This window comes from Triturus cristatus, chromosome 12 (genome assembly GCF_964204655.1).
Source record: "Triturus cristatus chromosome 12, aTriCri1.1, whole genome shotgun sequence".
Lineage (NCBI taxonomy): Eukaryota > Metazoa > Chordata > Amphibia > Caudata > Salamandridae > Triturus > Triturus cristatus.
Window position 1 is genome coordinate 174,939,777 of NC_140595.1, and position 20,733 is coordinate 174,960,509.

At 43.9% G+C, this 20,733-nt stretch overlaps 1 protein-coding gene across 1 annotated transcript in view; it reads right to left on the reverse strand.

The window, feature by feature from the left end:
- LOC146773017 (lens fiber membrane intrinsic protein-like) overlaps positions 1–20,733 on the reverse strand; it is a 74,344-nt gene that overhangs the window by 32,231 nt on the left and 21,380 nt on the right. The window contains exon 3 of the mRNA XM_085636756.1: positions 18,312–18,452. Within this exon, the coding sequence (XP_085492882.1) occupies positions 18,312–18,452 (141 nt within the window). The remainder of the gene's footprint in view (positions 1–18,311; positions 18,453–20,733) is intronic.

Here is a 20,733-nt window from a genome sequence, read left to right on the forward strand (position 1 = left end):
GGGCCTGAACATAACATTTGTCCAGGCTGCTGGGACCTGAGTATATCACCATCAGGTTTGATGGACTAACATCTGTCCAGGCTGCTGGGATCTGAACATATCATCATCATGTTTGATGGACTAACATGTGTCCAGGCTGGTGGGGCCTGACATAACATCTGTCCAGGCTGGTGGAGCCTGAACATAACATCTGTCCAGGCTGCTGAGACCTGAACATATCACCATCAGGTTTGATGGGCTAACATCTGTCCAGGCTGTTGGGGCCTGAACATACCACCCGTCCAGGCTGCTGGGACCTGAACCTATCACCATCATGTTTGGTGGACTACCATATGTCCAGGATGGATGGCTCCGAACAAACCACCATTTTTAGATCCACTGCTGCTATTTATGTTAATCGTGTAAAATACATCACAATCGCAAAGAATTGAAATTCGAGTTAAAACCGCATAATTTTGTTTTTTTAATCCACAAGAGCACTCCCACAGCCAACGTTATACATTACTAAAAAATATGTTGTCTTTGTAGAATAAAAAGATGACGATATGTCCAGTTTCACCTCTCAATTAGATTGCAATTATTTGTTGGGAAATCAGGCCCCAACTAGGTACAATTGTTTCTTTACGTCTCTCTAAATTCCAACAGGGCTTGCACCTTGTGTATTCCTTTGGGGGGTTTGATGGAACGGTAATTTGTGGGGGCTGGTCCAATACTCCATCAGGGCTTTGTGGCCACCTCCTGAGTAGAGAGCGACAGAAGGCTCAGTTGATGTCAACCATACATACTGCCTATACTGCCCGATGGATGGACTGATGTTTAGGCATGTTGGGTCACAGGATGCCTGAAACTGGGCATAACTGGGACTCTATGGCCTTACGGACACCGTACACTATATCTATGGGACTGAGGAGTAACCTTTATTCATGGCGTCTCACAGGAATCTGTGCACTGGGAATAATTGGGGACACCTTAGACTAAGTACATGATATGAGATCACAATATATGCATGGTGGGTCACTTTTTTTCAGGCTTCAGGTATACATGGGGTGTTGCTGGCGTTAATGGCCTAGCCAATGCTTTAATCTATGTGTGTGGATAGTATGAAAATTACTCATGCATTGGCCAGATTACGGGGTGTAGTGCTGCCTTTATGACCTTGAAGTACCTTAGACTAATTTCAAGGAATATAAGAATCAAGTTTAAGGTTCGTGGTCACCCCTGAATTTCATCTACTGAATATCACTTGGGCTCTCAAGAGTTTGAGATAGTGCTTAATTTGTAAAAAAAAAAAAAAAAAGATCTGTGCCAGGGCCCTTGTCAGGAGGGTTGGTAATGGGTATAGCTTGGACTCTCTGGCATTTCAAACTCCTTGGCCAGAGTGTATTATGCACAGGAATAGTGTTATGTATAGTGGGCCACAGGAGGGAGCTGGGCATTGCTGTGCCTTACTAGCTACGAAAAGACCTCAGCGGAGAGATTTCTGTGCTTTCTCGATGGGAGTGCACGCGAGGATCATCTGAGGAACAGTGATGAGTGAGTGATGTCTCCCACCTTAAAGGAGGAGACCCAAATTGGTGGATAGAGGGCATTCACATAGATGTCCCTCAAAAGACTGTTTTCTAAACTAGGGGAACAAAAGGTCCCTAAATCCTGTTATGCATGAAGAAGCTGAGAGCGTTTCATTAGGGATGTCAGTGAAAACTAGTTGCAGGTGTCTGCAGACATACTGGTGTTGCACCTTGGAGAAAGTTGTGTGACAGGTTTAAGCAACCCAGGTGTTGCGTACCTTGCATGTGTGTGTGTGGGATTCTGCAGACGCGGTGAAGCATCTAAGAAACCCGTAAATCAGGTGACGGCCGGAAGGTGCGGCCCTGCTCAGGCTTGTCTGAGGGGGTGGTCTGGTGGCATTCCTGTAGACACCGCCAGTGACATTCAATTTCCTGTGTAAAGGGATATATTACAGATGACAGGTGTTTATCACCTCTGGCAGATTACATCATGTCTTGTCTTTGACAAGAGTTGGATTTTCTACTGGCCAGCTGGAGAATTGTATCAAGATCCAGAAAAAACTGAAGGTGAATGATCCCAAGGAGTAAGATCTCAAGAGTAGGATTGTGCAGTAATTTCATACAAAATCAAATTCATAGAACACAAAGTATGAGAAACCATTTCACCGAACAGTCACTTACAGTTTTTAAGATGAATGGCGTTTCTTGTTTGGTGAAAGCCAATTCCCCAAGTATCTTTTTTCGAAACTGCCTTTTACCCGTGTTTTTACATACGTATGTGCCATGTTATCATGCAATGTGTTCTCTCTTTTGTTTTTCCTGACAAGGATTTTGTTGGTCTCTTCAAAGTATCCTCTTTTCCCTTCCCACGTCCATGCACAGGACATTTAGCTTTTTTCAAATAGCAGTTTCTGGGGTTACCACCCACATTCTTCCCTCTTTCCTCTGCTTTTTTTGTTTCCCACATGGTACCTTCATCAGTCCCATTTGTCCTTCCTCACACCTTGTTTTTTTTCAATAACGTTACCCAATAGCCTGCGCTTTAACAATTTTTAAAGGTTGTCAATTTGTCCCCACCAAATGCTCCTATTTCCTTTCTTTCTTTTTTGTTCCCTCTTCTATTCACAAATTTTTCAACTTTACATGTTCCGTAGCCTGGCTCCTTCTGACTAGTTCTCCTTAGTTCCTATTTCTCATTCAATCTTAGAATGTGTTACGTAACCGTAATTCTTTACGTAGTCACATATATATATATATTTTTAAGGGATTTTTGTAAAATAATATTAATCTTTAACCATTTTTGGGGATGGTGTTTATTATTTTCATAAAAACTATATTATCTATTATTTTCTATTCTGAGTGGGACATCAACTATTTGGGTTCTCAAAAATGGTATTCTATCATTTTGGTTTTCTATGAATGTAGATGCTACACTATAGCATGGGTAAATTGCACTTTATCCCAATTACCACTGAGGTCTATGCAATGCCTTGGAAGATAAATAAGGTGAGAGGTTTCACCTCTATGCATTTGAAGGGCGGGGTCTTGAGATTTCACACCTGTCTTATGTTATGTTACGTTATGTTACGTTATGTTACATTACGTTACTTTAGAGTAAATTGCATACCTTGCACTTTGCCTTTACCGTGGCCTTTGCGCTAACCTTATATGGCAGGGTCTATCTAGTTCTCCTGAGAGATGGATAGATGACATATGCCCAAGGAGACCATGTACCATTGAAAACAGGCTGGGTGCTGTGTCAATGCCATCAAATACCAGGTAAGAGCTCACCAATACTTCAGTGAAAAAATCCCAACCATCGACAGAAATGAAATAAAAAGAACACCCTGGTTGGCACTTACTGAAAAAAAAAATTTTAATGACCTCATTGGTAGTATGTCAGCGGGAGCTTCTTATATGAAGGTGTTGTTTAGTATTTCTTTTCAGTGTTGAGTTTGCAGGATTCCTGTCAAATAATCTGCAATAGGCTCAATATTCGCTCCAGCGGCGGCCCGTGCAGGTAAGAGCAGTGGGGCCGGGTGAGGGGGGATTTCGACAGACGATGAAGATGGAAAATTAAATAAATAATTTTCCCTCGTCATCGTCTGTCAAAATCCCCCTCACCCAGCCCCTCCGCCCCACCGCTCTTACCTGCACGGGCCGCGGCTGCTTTTAAGTAGCAAACAGGCACTCTGAAATACAGAGGCGGATCCTCTCCTATGGTGGAGGAGTGTTGCCCCACTGCCCGCAGAGGCAAAAGAGAAATGTAATGTTCCTAATGCAGATCATTTAATTTTTTGTCCTGTGGCTGAGTCTTGGGGGAGAGGCCAAAGCACTGCAGCAAGAGCAGGAGGAGTGGTGGGCCCAGCTGTCAGTGCGCATGACGGTTGTGCTACTGGGTGGAGAGATCAGCAGTCATAGGGTCCCAGCTCCCGATGGATCGCAAAGCAAATCCGCTCCCCCCAATCCCGCCACTGCTGTCATGGTGAGAGCAGCTTAAGGATTGGCTGCAGAGGAAGCTTCAGCCTGTGCCCAGAGAAGAAGACAGGCGAGCAGAGCGGCGAGCAAGAGACCAGCAGGGGCGTTTTCTTTTTGTTTGTTTCAGCCCACTCGTGCTGCTCCTCCTGCGCTGCCTCTCCCCGTGCTGCCCCACCTCATTTCCCTTACACCAGCCGTTACTGCTGTAATAGGGTACCTGCACTTTTCCATTTCCATTTCATCCACTGGGCATTAATTGAGTTGGCACTAGAATCAAAGATTCAGTGCACAAATTTACAAAGCAGTGGCACAAAAAGGAGAGGGCAGCAGAGCACCATATCTGTTAAGACATGGGACTGTTTCTCTCTCTCCCTCTGCAGGTTCATTTTTGGCTGCCTCGTGTCACACACCCAACCTTGCACCACTTTGCAAGGGTGTGTACATGACATCTAGGATAGGTTTTATGCTGGAAGCACGCATGCAACGTTGGAAACGTTTGGCGAAAATAAACTTTTTCTCCAGCATTAAGTCTTCCTCACTGAAGTGCAACTTTTGATGCAAATCCCTGTCCACCAATGTTAATATATAGGGATTCGCATCAAAACCATAGGCGATTGCATGAGATGCCCCTGTACCACCCATGGTACACCCACGTGAAGCACAGTAACACAAAGAAGCTCATTGCCCTACTTTACACTACTTTTCTTAACTCAAAACAAGTGATGTGCTGGAAAAAAAATCCCAATTCAACACTTTGCCTTGGTTTGCATTGCTTTCACGACACAAACTCTGCTCTGTGTTAGTAAATGTGGGCCAGAGATGTGTGCCAATTAAAGCATACTATGTGTATTTGCATACATGATTTGCACAGCTAACACCCAGTGCTTGAAAGTGAAAAACTAGAAGTGTAGGTACTCTGTACCCGAGTACCTGCTTGTTTCTGAGAAGTGCCGGTACACTCCAATTTAAAGTATTACTTTTCACTTGAGAAGTGCTGGTACTGTACCTCTCAAAATAAACAAGTGCCGGGACTCAGTTCTGGACAGTGCCAGCCCATTTAAAGCACTGGTAACACCTGGAACTAAGTTTGTGGGCTAAACAGATGCATTATGAATAAGGCTCCCTGTTTTCCGTTTTTACTGATTTTTACAGATAAATACAGACAGAAAACATTTATTTTCTTGTCTGTATTTATTTTTAAATGTAGATAGAAACGGATATTGGGTTGGTTTTTCCATAATTCTAAATACTGTCTGCCATGACTGCTAGGCCAATAGCTGTGTGGATTGATGGGTAAGGGGGTTAAAACAGAAAGGACTTTTAGTGAAGAGGCTTTAACAGCAGTAGATATGCACAAGGTTGATACTGAAATGTGCATATTTTCTTAGAAGTGCATTGATTTATCTTCTGCGGGTGTTTACAGCATTGAAATCTGGTAGGCACTCAAGCATGAGTGCATATTTACCAGTTAAATAAATGTGGAAATATGCTAATTTCAGCTTAATATTTTCCCAAAACCCCAAATAAATATGGATAAATGCAGATAAAATTAGCAGAAAAGAAATATGGATAAATACACATGGAAATATCCAAAAAATAAATACCATAACACTGGAAGCTCTAATTATGAATTTGCATATCTTGGGACAGGGGAAAATTCGGTCTATTAGAGCCTTATTCCCCTCCCAAGTCTGGATCAAGGAATGGTGTGGTAATTGAGCACCCAGTAAATAGGGCTCCAGCTGCATTGGCATTTAACAGATGGTTGCAATCACCACTCGAGATTGTGCGGGATGGGAAATCAATAAACCCAAGGGCTTTGCATATTAGCACTTGCTTGGCAAACAATCTCTTTAGCAGTTTGTTCCTTGCGTACAGAGGAATCAAAGAGGGAAGAAGCTGCTCGGCAAACGGCGAGCTCTGGCTCCACCGAGTGGACCATTGCTGTATTACAGTTTTTCCTCATTCAAAGTTAAGTTTCGGTTCATCGAACAATAATAAATAGTTTGAAATAATGTTCCTGCCAAAGACTAAAATATTAAAATATATTAAGTAACAATGCACCATTTAAAATAAAACAGGCTTTTGATATTTTCATGATGGCTTTTAACTAGGGCTCCCGGTTTTATGGTATTTATATTTTTGTCATTTCCGTCTGAATCCATATTAATTTTAGGTTTTGTGAAAAAGAAATGAAGCTGAAATGTATCTATTTCTGCATTTATTTATTTATTTAACCAGGCAATGTGCACTTGTGCCTGAACACCTGACAGGTTTCAATGATATATACACACTCAGATGGTAAAATATGCTCTAGTAAGAAAATATGTACATTTTTGTATCAAGGTTGTGCAAATCTATTGCTGTTTAAAGCTCTTCACTAAAATCCCTATTGTTTTTTATCCCCTGACCTGTCAGTCTGCACAGCTATTGGCCTGACAGTCATGATTGACAGCATTTAGAGTCACTCAAAAACAACCCAATTTCCCTTTTTATCCACATTTAAAAATAAATTCAGAAAGGAAAATAAATGGTTTTCTGTCTGTAATTTTCAGTTAAAATCAGTAAAAACTGAAACAGAGAGCCTTACTTTTAACCCCTTCGGTGCGTCGGACGCGCGGGAGCCGTCCGACACATAAGTGGTCCTGTGCATCGGACTGCTCCAACGTGTCCTATGCCATGACCCAGGGAATCCCACTGGTGCAGGCACCAGAGGGATTCCCTTTACCCCCCAAGAGCATCAGAAGCTGGGGAAGAGCTTCCCCAGCTACCGAGGCCCTCCCCCTGGTTTCCCTGAAATGACGATCAGCGCCCACGTCGCGCTGACATAATTTCAGGGAAACCGAAACTGAAATGAGCCAAGAGGCTCATTTCAGTTTCCCTTTCTACATGCTCAGGAGGCTATCTCAGCCCCCTGAGCACGTAGAAAGTCAGGAGAGGTATCGTTGGAAAGGGGAGATTCTCCCCTTTCCAATGGTACCCCTCCCTAGTGGATCCCTGCTTGGGGATCGTTCCAGGAGGGTGATCCCCAAGCAGGGATCCACCCACTAGGCACCAGGGAGGGGGGAGCGGCCCCTTGAGCAAGGGCTTTGCTCCCCCCACAAGAATTTGGGCATATTTAGTCTTCCGGGGGGCAGATGGGGCAGTAGCCCCCCTTCTACCCCCCGGGGGGGCAGAAAGCCCACTAGATACCAGGGATTTTTTTATACATTATTATTAGGGGTGGGGGCTGCCCAATATGGGCATGCCAATACCCCCACCCCGCCGCAAAGGTACAGTCTTTATGCCCCCCTGGATGGGTAGAAAGCCCACTAGATACCAGGAATTTTCTTTTAAATTATAATTGGGGGTGGGGCTGCCTAATATGGGCATGCCAATGCCCTCACCTCCCCGCCACAAAGGTACAGTCTTTCTGCCCCCCTGGGGGGCATATTGGGACAGTAGCCCCCAATCTGCCCCCCCAGGGAGGCAGAAAGCCCACTAGACACCAGGTTTTTCCCCGATGAATTTAGGGGTGGGGGTTGCCCAAGATGGGCATGCTAATGCCCCCACCCCTCCCCCCTACAAAATTCCAGTCTTTCTGCCCCCCGGGGGCCAGATGGGGGCAGAAAGCCCACTAAGTGCCAGGGATTTTTTTTTTATGTAGTTGGGGTGGGGGCTGCCAAGAATGGGCATGTCAATGCCCCCACCCAAAAAAAATGCACAGTCTTTCTGCAGCCCCCTGGGAGGCAGATGGGGCAATAGCACCTTATATGCACCCCTCGGGGGCAAAAAGCCCACTAGCCTCAGGGATTTTTTTTCTCCAAAGTTCGGGGTGGGGCTGCCAAGATGGGCATGACAAACTTCCTTCTACAGAGCATTTACCCAGGTCTCCCCGATAAAAATGGTACCTCACTTGTGTGGGTGGGTCAAGTACCCACCACATGCAAGGGCCCAAAACGTATTGAGGTGACATCAAAATGACCTATCACAAAACAACCTGGTTTTGCAAAGGGGGTCACCTGGGTTTTTGGCCCTGGGCTCGGCAGCCATCTTGGGAAACTACCAAACCCACACATTTATGAAAACCAGACAACCGGAGGAGTCCAGCGAGGTATGGCTTGCGTGGATCCCCCAACGTTTTCCTACCCAGAATGCCTTGCAAACCTCACATTTAAGTGAAAAAAACACATTTTCCACAAATTTGTGGGTGGAATCACCGTGCCGGCATACATGTCTTACCCCACAACGTTGCCCACAGTCTCCCGAGTAAAATGATACCTCACTTGTGTGGGTGGGGCAAGGGTCTGTGACTGAGAAGAGAACAAAACATAGGCAATAAGGGTATAGCACAGAGAATCCTAAGTGCTACTTTTAAAAAAATTAAGTTTTTAGCCAATTCTGCAGTGGACACCCACACAGGTGAGGTATCATTTTACTCGGGACACTAAGGAGAACACTGTGGGGTAGGAAATTTGTGCCGGCACAATGATTCCACACAAAAATATGTGGAAAATGTGTTTTTTTAAGCTAAATTTGAGGTTTGCAGGGGATTCTGGGTAGGGAAACGTTGGGAGAGCCACGCAAGCCATACCTCATTGGACTCCCCACGGTGTCTAGTTTTCAGAAATATGTGGGTTTGGTAGGTTTCCCTAGATGGCGGCGAGCCCGGGGCCAAAGAACCAGGCCCCCCCCCAAACCAGGTAGTTTTGTTATAGGTAATTTTTAAGTCTCCACAGTACGATTTGGGCCATTTCCTGTTGCAGCCACTATGCCTACCCACACAAGTGAGGTACCATTTTTTCGGGAGACCTGGGGGAACGCTGGGTGTTTGTGTCAGCCCAGTGATCGTACAACTTCTCTACACAGGAATGTGAGACATTTTTTATTTTTTTAACAAAATTTGAGGTTTGCAGGGAATTTTGGGTAGGGAAATGTTGGGGGACCCATGCAAGCTATACCTTGCTGGGCTCCCCCGGGTGTCTAGTTTTCAGAAATGTGTGGGTTTGGTAGGTTTCCCTAGATGGCTGCAGAGCCCGGGGCCAAAAACTCATGAGACCCCCCTTGCAAAACCAGGTTGTTTTGTGATAGGTAATTTTGATGTCGCCTCAATTGGTTTTGGGCCCTTGCCTGTCACGGGTACTTGACCCACCCACACATTGAGGTACCATTTTTCTCGGAAGACTTTGGAGAATGCCGGGTGGGTGGAATTTTGTGGATCCGTGCACATTCCAGAACTTTCCACCACAGAAATGTGAGAAAAATGTGTATTTGTTTCAGGTTTTGAGGTTTGCAAGGGATTCTGGGTAACAGAACCTGGTGAGAGCCAGACAAGTCAACCCGTCCTGGATTCCCCTGGGTGTCTAGTTTTTAAAAATATATAGGTTTGCTAGGTTTCCCTATGTGCCGGCAGAGCTAGGGTTCAAAATCTACAGCTAGGCACTTTGCCAAAAAGTGTCAGTTTTCACTGTGAAAATGTGGTGTGTCCATGTTGCGTTTTGGGCCATTTCCTGTCGCGGGCACTAGGCCTACCCACACAAGTGAGATACCATTTTTCTCGGAAGACTTTGGGGGATGCAGGGTGAGTGAAATTTTGTGGATCCACACAGATTCCAGAACTTTCCACCACAGAAATGTGAGGAAAATTTGTTTTGTTTTACAGATTTTTGGTTTGCCAGGGATTCTGGGTAACAGAACCTGGTGAGAGCCAGTCAAGTCACCCCATCCTGGATTTCCCTGGGTGTCTAGTTTTCAAAAATGTATAGGTTTGCTACGTTTCCCTAGGAGCTGGCAGAGTTAGGGTTCAAAATCTACAGCTAGGCATTTTGCAAAAAAAGGGTCCGTTTTCACTGTGAAAATGTGATGTGTACATGTTGCGTTTTGGGCCGTTTCCTGTCGCGGGCACTAGGCCTACCCACACAAGTGAGGTACCATTGTTCTCGGAAGACTTTGGGGAACGCGGGGTGGGTGGATATTTGTGGATCCACACAGATTCCAGAACTTTCCACCACAGAAATGTGTTTGTTTGATAGATTTTTAGGTTTGCAAGGGATTCTGGGTAACAGAACCTGGTGAGAGCCAGTCAAGTCACCCCATCCTGGATTCCCCTGGGTGTCTAGTTTTCAAAAATGTATAGGTTTGCAATGTTTCCGTAGGTGCTTGCAGAGTTAGGGTTCAAAATCTACAGCTAGGCACTTTGCAAAAAAAGGGTCGGTTTTCACTGTGAAAATGTGGTGTGTCCATGTTGTGTTTTGGGCCTATTCCTGTCACGGGCACTATGCCTATACACACAAGTGAGGTACCATTTTTCTCAGAAGACATTGAGAAACGCCGGGTGGGTGGAATTTTGTGGATCCACGCAGTTTCCAGACCTTTCCACCACAAAAATGTGAGGAAAACATGTTTTTTAAAAAAAGAAAGTTACATTTGCAAGGGATTTTGGGTAGTAGAACCTGGTGGGAGCCAGTCAAGTCACCCCATTCTGGATTTCCCTGGGTGTCTAGTTTTCAAAAATCTATAGGTTTGCTAGGATTCCCTAGGTGCTGGCAGAGCTAAGCTTCAAAATCTACAGCTAGGCAATTAGAAAAAAAAGGGTCCGTTTTTACTGTAAAAATAAAGTGTGTCCACGCTGCGTTTTGAGCCGTTTCCTGTCGCAGGCACTAGGCCTACCCAAACAAGTGAGGTACTATTTTTATCGGGAGACACAGGGTAACACACAATTGTAGAGCAACTGTTATTACCTATTGACTTTCGATGCATTTCTGCCTTCCAAATGAAAGACAATGTGTAAAAAAGAAGTAATTTTGAAAATTTGACCTATAATTCTCATGCTAGTATGGGTACTCACAATTTTGGAAATGTGCAAATATCTACTGTTTCTAAACTCTATATTTTGTTCGAATTTCAGAAATACATAGGTGTCTCTCATATAGATTTTTCCATGTATATATTTTCCCAAATGAATTGCTATATACCCGATACATAATAAAAAAACATTGCAAGAGGCTGCTAAGTTATTGTCTCTGGGTTCGTCAGGTTCTTGGTGGACCTACAAGTCCTATATATCCCCACAACCAGAAAGGTCCAGCGGATACAACGGTATATTGGCTTCAAACAGCTGTTATAGTTAGAAAAAGTTACAGGTGAAAACGTTGACACAAATGGCTGTTTTTTTCAACTAATTTTCAATTTTTCCTATATTCAACTGTTAGTTTTTATAAAGAAACCTTGAAGGATCTACACAAATGACCCCTTGCTGAATTCAGAAATGTGTCTACTTTTCTAAAATGTATAGCTTTCTAGGATCCATTATTGCTTTCATACCCATTTCTACCATTAACTGGAAGGAGGTTGAAAGCACCAAAAATAGCAAAAATAGGCTAAGTCCCAGAAAAATGCCAAACCTGTGTAAAACATTTTGGTATTCTGACAAAAGTCTGCTTGTCCCTGAAAGCTGAGAAGATGGTGATTTTAGCACCACAACCCCTTTTTTGATACCATTAGCAGGGAAAAAACAGACGCTTTCATCTGTAGCCCTTTTTTTCCATTTAAAAAATAAAAACACCAGCCGATTTGTTAGGCTCCACATTTAAAAACGTTCCTGTCACATTTGTTTGTGGGGGGTGAGCGGGGATAGCGGACAAGCAGCTGATGCTGGGGGATGTCGGGGTACTGTTGGGTGTCCGACCTGCATCATCGTTGCCTCCATTGCATCTCTTCTAAGAGACCTGCAAACCGGTGGCCTGGCTCGTAAAAGTGAGGGCCCAAGAAGTCGCACCGGAAGAGCTGCAAGCCCACCAGTGGTTTGCAGAGGAAGACTTGCGGGCCCAAGAAGGTTGTTGACAGTATGCTAGTAATGTGGGAAGAGGGTGCGTTACCTGCTGATATGGGAAGAGGCAGAGTGAAAGGGGTATCTCTCACAAACAGAGCTCCGGTATGTTTTCAGAAATGCCTCGGACAGATGCCAGCTGACAGACTGAATCACAAAATGGCTTTTCAATGCTCATATAGTAAGACTTATGAACAGTTCATACCCAGGCTCGCAGAGGGACAACTGCGGCCCGTCTGCTCGACTCACAGAGGCAGAACTACGAGCCGTCCTCTCCCAAAGGAACAGCAGCGTAGTAGCCCGCTTTCTCAGCGTGTCCTTGGCCCTCGTTTCTCTGTTTGGGAAAACAGCGCTTTCGGCTGTTTTCATGCAGAGAAGCATAAAGGGCAGCAATGTACTCGTCCCTTCATGACTGGCTGGTTCAGAGTAGGACGAGCTCCTACCTTCCTTGTTCTTGTCGATGGAATCACTCAGTCAGGGATTCTGTGAGGTGTGACGCTTGTGTCTTAACAGCGTTTCACTCTTTTGTTATTCATTCCCTGTTGGTGAGACCAGTAGCACCTGGATTCTCAAGCAGGGAGTGGATCTGTTTCTTTTGGCATTTATTTTTTGGATGAAGTATAAACATTCTTGGGATTCCCTGCATTTGAGGATATATGAACCTTGCTTTCCTCTTACACGCCCACCTAAACACATCTCTGGATGGCCATAGAGGTACTGAACTCTTCCAATGGTATTTTGGTGAATACAAAGTGCAGACAATTTAGTGCACCTCGTTCTTAGTTCTATTCATATATGGTTTGTTCTTTTATACCATTTCCTAGGAGAGAGAGAGATAAAAGAGGGCGTTTTGGAAGTTATATATTGCATTTGGGACTATTCCACACATGACCCGGGTAGGTGGAGTAAATACATGTTATTCCTATATCAGAGTGTATTGTGGGGGTATGTGTAAAACTGATGAATGTTTTCTCCCTCATACAGTTGTTCATGTTGGAAGTCGGCAATTACCCTCTTCTCTCTTCTGGTGGAACTCTTCTTTGTTTCCTTTACAGGCAGAGTGTTATATAGATTCCCTAAGATATCCTCCTAGAGCATTCATCTGTTTTCACTGTATTGTTGCATCACAGCTGGGTACTTACCTTGTTTTTCGTGTGTCTTCCATAGGTCTCCCTCCCTGCTGTTCCTACCCTTTCCTTCCCTTGCTTAACTACCCCACTAGTCCGCGTGCATCTATATTCCGGACTTGGTACAGTTGAGAGGTGGACCCCTTTTGAGCATCAGCACAATCCCGAGGATTCTGGACGGCGGAACCTGACAGTCATAGACACAAGTCCCTGGCACTAATGGCTCCCTCATGGCCAGGCACCATCTCATGAGTCGGACAGGTAGTCTCTATGCAAAAAGTGGTGCTAAGGTCACTGCTTAATTTGAGCCTGTGGTTTCTGGTACTCGGCACTGGCACTTAATTCTGAGCACCGGCGCTTGTGATAGTCTGCCACATGGTGGCGCAGTCGGCAAAATGTAGCCATGAGCACAACAGCTGTTTATTAATTTAATGTACATTAACAATCACTATTACGTCCCACACAAGCAATTCATATAGCTTTGGGGGCCTTGAATAGTATGAATTATCACACTTGTAGGAGTGTGATGGCTAGTAGTTGTGTTGGTACTGTCATTGGCAATGGTGGCAGGGGCAATAGTAAGTAAGTAATAGCTTATAAAGTGCACGATTGCCGAGGCGTCTTGGCGCTGAGGGAGGCAAGAAAGTACGGAAGTCACGAAGAGCTAGATCACTGTTTGCGAGGGAAGAGCCAGGTTTTAATGTGACTCCTAAACTTAGACCTGGATGATAGGAGCCTAATATTTAGTGGAAGTTCATTCCAGAGCTTAAATGCCCGAAAAGAGAGACATCTGCCTCTTCATCTGGCCCTTCTGACTCTGCGCACGCAAAGCAGAGCTTTATTAGCAGATCTTAACATCCGATGGGGGCATGCCATTGGAATAATTTGCAGAAGTCGTTATATGGCTAGTGCAAGCTGCCGTCTCCTGCTGCCGAATGCCCTAGCAATTATTGTTATACAAATTAACAACTGGCTAAGAGGCTGAAGGGCCACCACCATATGAAAATGTAAACACATTACAATAAATGTATTCTTGGTAACAGCAGTAATAGCCTAAACCACATCTGTAATGGTTTCATAAAAGGTTCAGTAAAACAAAGATGGTTGCTGCATGACCACTCCTTGAATGCTTGCATGTCAGAATATCTTTTACAGAAGTTTCGACATGCAAAATTAGTGTGGCCAAAAGATTGGCAACCAGGTTGTAAGATAGCTGCTTTTCAGCGTAATTCTTTCCGAAATGTGTTGCTGAAAGAATTTAAAGAAAGACAGGGTCGCACTGACCTGTAGGGCAATCAGACAGGGCCCGATGGGCTGGTCTGACAAGTCAGTGTGTAGGCCTTTTTTTTAGCAAATTGTGGGCCTGTTTTATAGCCAGATGGACCTTTTTCTACCTGATTTCCCTGAAATTGCCACAAGTGTTGCCCGAATCAAAGACAAAAGTGTGGAGTCTTCCACACCTTCCCAAATACCCATACAGCGTGCCTTTAAACATTCAAAACTGGCCTGATTTGCCAATGTGGGCCACTTTTTCAACTTTCCTGTTGGCTAATGGAGGCCACTTTTATTTTGGTGCCCGGGCCTATATTTTTGTCCCAACCAACCCTTTTCAAAGGTATTTGTCGGCAGACTACACCTCTCACATTACCGGCTGCTAACTTACTGTTAATGGTTTGTGTCACAGATGGACAGTCAATTTAAGCAATCCTTCATTTCTTACCCAAACTGCTGAAAATTCTGAAGTTCCGACTTCACAGAATTATTCATTGCAGAACATCAAGGAGTCGCTCTTCAGTTCAAGCTGAATGGTACGAATAGGCCACGTTACAACGCTTGCGATACATTGCGTGCCATTACAAAGCAATTGTTACAACGACCGCGTTATTACATCGCATACCATTACAAGACAAGTGGTTACAACGGCTTGCTGTAGGAGGCGCTGGATGTTGGAATAGTATAATTTACTATTCCAACTCCAGTCTGTGCAACAGTAGGGAAGGTGTTGGATTTTAAATCCAACACCTTCTGCCCCCTACAGCAAGTCATTGTAACGACTTGCGTTGTAATGGTTAGCGATGTAACAACACGGCCGTTGTAACGACTGCGTGGAAATGGCATGCGATGTATTGCATGCGATGTAAACGATGCTTCCCGAATGGTACCAGCCTATCAAGGACTAAATATTGACAGGCAGAGGTACCCTGACCATAATATTGATTACCAAAATATTGTGTATCTATGCATAGGCTGACTGCACTTGTCTTCACATGCAACTAACTTGCCAATGCCTAGATTATCAGGATATATACATGTGGTGTTATTTATGTTAAAACTACACCTACCGATAAAGCTCTGCTCCACTGTTTCTGTTCCTCTATCTATTTGTTCATGATTACCATCTCCACAGCAAAGTAAATCTGATTTTCTCTATTATTCAATTCCATCCTCTCTCATTCTCGTCCTCTCTGCCTCCCTCTCTTGCCCTTTTTCTATCACATTCTTTTTTCTCCGTTATCCAATCATCCTCTCTCATTCTCATTCTCTGTGTCTTTTTCTATGCTTCACCCTCATGTCCTCTCTCTATCACTCTCTTATCTTACTCTTTCTTTGTCAGTCTCTTTCTCCATCCATCACCTTCTCATCCTTTCTCTCGGACTTTGCCTTTGTCTCTTTCCTCCTCCATTCTTCCTTTTCTTTTTCTTTCTCTCTCAAGCTTCCTATGTCTTCATTTCTAACTTTCATCTTTTCTCTATCAGTTACTTTTTGACTGTTGTCATCATTTCCTTTCTCTCACTCCCTTTTTTTTCTATTGTCTCTTTTTCCAGTGCTCACTTTCTCGTTCTCTCTCGCTCTCCTTACCTCTGGCCCATCCCCTTCTTCCTTTTTCTATGTCTCTCTTTCATTCTTTCTATGTCTATTCCCAGCTTCATTTGTCGGCTTTTCTCCCGGACTCTTGATATGTCTTTGTTTCCATCTCTAACTTTCGCCCCCACACTCTCGTGCTTACCGTTTGAGTGTAGTGTCGTTACATCTTTCCTCCTTTTTCCCATTTTGTCTACCTAATTTTCCTTCTTATGTCCATTTCTAATCCATGGCTCTCTTCTAGTTATGCACCCCACTACGTTGCTTACCACTCACTTACTTGTTTTCATATTCATCTGTGTTTCTTTTTCTTTTCTTTCCTTTTTTCAATATATCACTTTTTTATTGTAAATGTAATGTCATTGTTGTCTGTCATGATTGCTGAATCCAGGAAATGCAAAGGCTATTGAGGTGTGGGTAACACATCCCAATATGTTCCCTTTATTGATTTGGATGGAGGTGAAAGGATTTTGCTAATACTCCCAGTTTTCCAAGTAATTTTACAGAAAACCTTTTGTTGAAACACATCTCAAATAGATATGTGTGTAAATTTGGTTACACACGCAAAATGTTGCTTATATCCCAATTATTGGCCTAATCTAGATTTGTAAGTTCTTGTTTTCCTTATGCCTATTTGCATTGTAATTGCATTTGTGTAGTGCTTCCTACACCTCACAAGGCATTGAAGCACTTTAGAATGAGTAGCACACTGCTTGGCAACCCTGGGTTAGAGGTGTGTGTGATAGTAAGTTAGTACTTTTTTGTAAGTTAAGTGAGTTATGGTTGTGGTCCCGAGCTGGCATGCATGTACTCCACTCTACCACAGTAATAGGTTATTAGAAATTGAATTAATATAAAAAGAGGTGAGTTATAAGTCGGAATTGGTAAGGTGCCCAAGTTAGTTGCACAAGTAGGCAGATTGTGAGAGGTCTGAGATGTAGGTATGGGAATTAATGGAGTTTGAAAGTTGTAGGTGGAGTCAACAGGTGGGAGAAAGCAGGAACTGGATCAGGAAATGTGAGTGCATGCAAAGGATGAGTGTCAATTAGGCTGTGCAAGGTGGGGAATGGGGAAGATTGTTTTTTATGGTGCGGACATGCTCATATATGAACCAACAGGCCCGTACTCATCCTGGGGCTTATTTGCAAGCCTATTGCACCGCTGCTGAATCACTTTAATTGACACACCGGCAGCGCAGTGGGCCTCCCCATATTTACATAGCCATGTAAAGTCACCTTATGTGACTTTTCATGGCTTTGTAAAAGCGTTTTACTTTCACGCATAAATCTGCATGAAAGGGGCATTCCATGGGTGTTGCTGTGGGTGTTCCCATGCAACACCCATGGAATTTGAAGCATTCCCGGATTTACAACATTTTCTAAAACTGGGAATGCGTTAGAATCCTACGCCTCCCCAGAGGAGGCGTAACGAGGAGAAATACTTTCATTTCTCCTCGTTTTTAACTCTTTCTATGCGTGCTGCAGAAGGAAAATGCCTTCAATTATTGTTCTGCTGCAGAAAGGTGCCCCTTCCTGCACAAAAACAATCATCCCCTGAGCGCAGGTACTCTTGCAGAATGACGCATGTGTGTCTGCGCTGGCGCACACCTGCTATCTTGTAGATATGGCGCATTCCTGCCCTTTTATTTTGATATACGGCAGTGGGGCAGGAAGGCCTGCAGAGCTGCTGTGTGTCAAATGTTGTAAATGAGGCCCACAGTATTTACAAACCCGGACATACCGGATGATGAATAAATATGTGCACATACCATGTAGATAAACACACAATATCTATTTACACATACAATATATTTTTGTGGATGGAGCGGTGTATGCTTTTTCAAGATACATGGTCCTATGGCGACCGTTTGGCTTTCTCTCGGGGGCAGTTGGTTCGGGCAGAAATATCTTGCAGGATCAGTGAAACTCTATGAGTGCCTTGTGAACTACACAAACAACATTTAGCATTTGACTAACAGAAACATGACAGTCAGTGGGCAGATCCAATGGAAATGTAAGCAAGAAAATGTATACTTGGGAAAATCCTCACACAAGTCATCATTTTAGCAGAAACTATGTGCTTTGCAGGAAAAAGGCTATCCACAAATTATGCCACCCATTCATTTGCAGAGTGTGTCTTTTTTTGAATGTCTGACCACTCCACACAGTCAAATATTTTTTCATATTCCACAATGATCAATTGATAGTTTCATTTGATGAACACCAGTAAACCTTCTACTCTGGAGAGAGCTGATACTATAGAATTGCCAATATAGAAGATTACAAAAATGTATATTTATCATACATAGAATGGTGTCAGAAGCCAAAGGACAGGACATCATCACACATCACAGAGGTTAGCTCTGCACACATCCCGCATCCCACATAGATGCAAGTATATTGTCCTTCTTGATGATGTCTACTGAAAGATATAATTCTTCAACCATCCCTCATATTCTTCTACAGGCTACACCGACGCATTAATAGGTAGTATCTTCACTGTCGCTCCTAGCATCAACTGAATACATACCTGCGACTAACAAGGTGATTCCAGCGGAACGGATGCGGGCAGCCTTGGCGTTACTGGAAAATGCTGTGAGCCCAAGAATGATCCCGGCAAAGCAAGATAGGATGGAGAGGAGCATGAATGCTCTGGTGGCATCCCAAAAAGCTGATCAAAAAAACATAAAAGAGTCAGAGATTAGCAAAGAGGTGAAACTTAAGCAATAAACAAGAGAATGACGAATACGTGAAAAATACTGCGTATCTTTAGCCATCACACCTCCCAACATGGACTATTGATCCCAGACTCAGATCATCAGCAGGCCAAAGGAAAAAGGCTCTAGATCCCAACAGATACACACAGGCATTCAACAGCCAACACACCCATCACTCACTGAAAAGAAATCCTCAGTGGCATGGCACCCCCTCATTGATTGTATGTCTTGACTTGAATTCTTATACTTCATTCCAACTAGACTGAAGGCCTTGCAGTAAAAGTGGTACCCTACACCGAGGTACCTCACTTCTGATAAGCCGAGTGCCACTCAAGAGGAAGGTATCGATGCACCCTGCTACCCACTGCCTGGTGCCCATCTCAGGACTCTTTCGTCTCTCTTTTGCGGTGGGAATTTGTTTGGTATGGGGCAGGTGGGGTCAATCTGTTTTTATTATGGACTGTTCTGAATGTATATTTTGTGGGGCATTCGTTTTCATCTTCGATGCGGTACAATAGGCGACATGGTTCCAGCACAAATGCTATATCACATTTTCAAGACCTACTCATCCACTTGGGTTTACCTCCGAGCACTATTATGCAAAACCTTGTACATACTCATTACCACTAAGCTAATTGTAATTCCATTGTACTCTTTTGGAATTTCAACAAAAAAAAAAGATTTGAAGAATAAAAAAAAAACTTAATAAAATCTAATAATATGTACAAGACATTTTTGCTAATGAACCGGCAAGGCAGAACGCCAACTGTGAGAAGTTGGCCTGGCATATGCTGTATCCTAGTTATAGGGGACACCTTGCACCAGTCCAATTCGACTCTTATTAATGATAGGTTTTAGACAACCTTTAAAGAAAGCTATCCTAGTGGTAGCTGTGGAGAGCAGCCTTCAGGCTAAGTCTTGAAGGAGTGTTAAGCTTATTGTTTTACCATAGATAACCTCTTGAATGACCAAATGAAAGAGTATTCCACACAGGTATATATATAAAATATATGTATTTAATTCTAGACAGAATGCCAGAGTCTCTTTATGAGGCTATGGCAAAGTTACAAATCAAACGAGCATTGTTAGATACAAATAAATAGCACTGTTAACATTGGCGCCCAGGGGGGGACCAAACCATATACTAAAAAAGTGGTATAAGAACCACGACAATTCTACAGACAATGCCTAGGGCATTTAGGATCGCTTGCACCTTTAGAATCCACCCCAAGTGATTAGGAAGGGGACCCACGGGAGGCGCGTGCAGTGGGAGTAACTGCTATCGGGATCTCTATTGCAGCCTATGGAGAATGTCGCGGTTGGAAATAAATAGTTTAAAAATACTTCTAGCAGGAGTTCAAAGTTAAAACTTTAGAGTTAAGCTTTTGAGGAGCCCACTACCTCGAGAGTACCGAATTACCACTGTTACCTGCCCCAGGGAAGCCGGGTGCATAGGTCGTTTTCGATGTCGGGTCGTGGGCTGATTTTCAATAGGCAAATAGTCAAAAGCTCTGCTAGCCAAAAGCGTTGATGATTCCGTGAAGATCAAAGATGTGAAGATTGTAGAGAAGAACCTGAAAGCAGAGGGGACAGAGTCTGGGTCACGGCAAAGTGACCAGGGGGCTCAAAGCAAAGAGCCCTTTGATGTCGGGTGCTTCAGGTGGAAGGTGGTGTACCTTGGATCTGCAGCCACGGGCTCCGGGACGCTTCAAGGAAGGCCAGCTTCTGGAGGGCAACTGTCTCACATCGTATGAGGGTTGCTGCAGTGTTAGTGTCCAGATTGGATCCACTAAGCCTTGGCAACCGCAACCCACGCAAGAAGAACAAATCTGCTACGGTGCAGACCCATGGCATGGTTGCTCCCAAGTCTATGTTCCACTGTAAAGTCCATCCCCTGTAGGGAAATGGACCACCTGAGTAGTTTGGGGTTTTCACCCTTCATCTGTTTTAGCCATAGGAGGGTCTTATGGTCTGTTTGAACAAGGAAGTGAGTGCCAAACAAGTATGGCCTCAGCTTCTTCAAAGCCCAGACCACAGCAAAGGCCTCCCTCTCTATAGCTGACCAACGTTTCTCTCTGGGGGTCAACCTTCTGCTAATAAAAGCTACTGGTTGATCCTGGCCCTCCTCATTCAGTTGTGATAACACAGCACCTACCCCCACCTCTGAAGCATCAGTTTGAACTATGAATTCTTTGGAGTAGTTGGGGCTTTGGAGCACTGGAGCAGAGCACATTG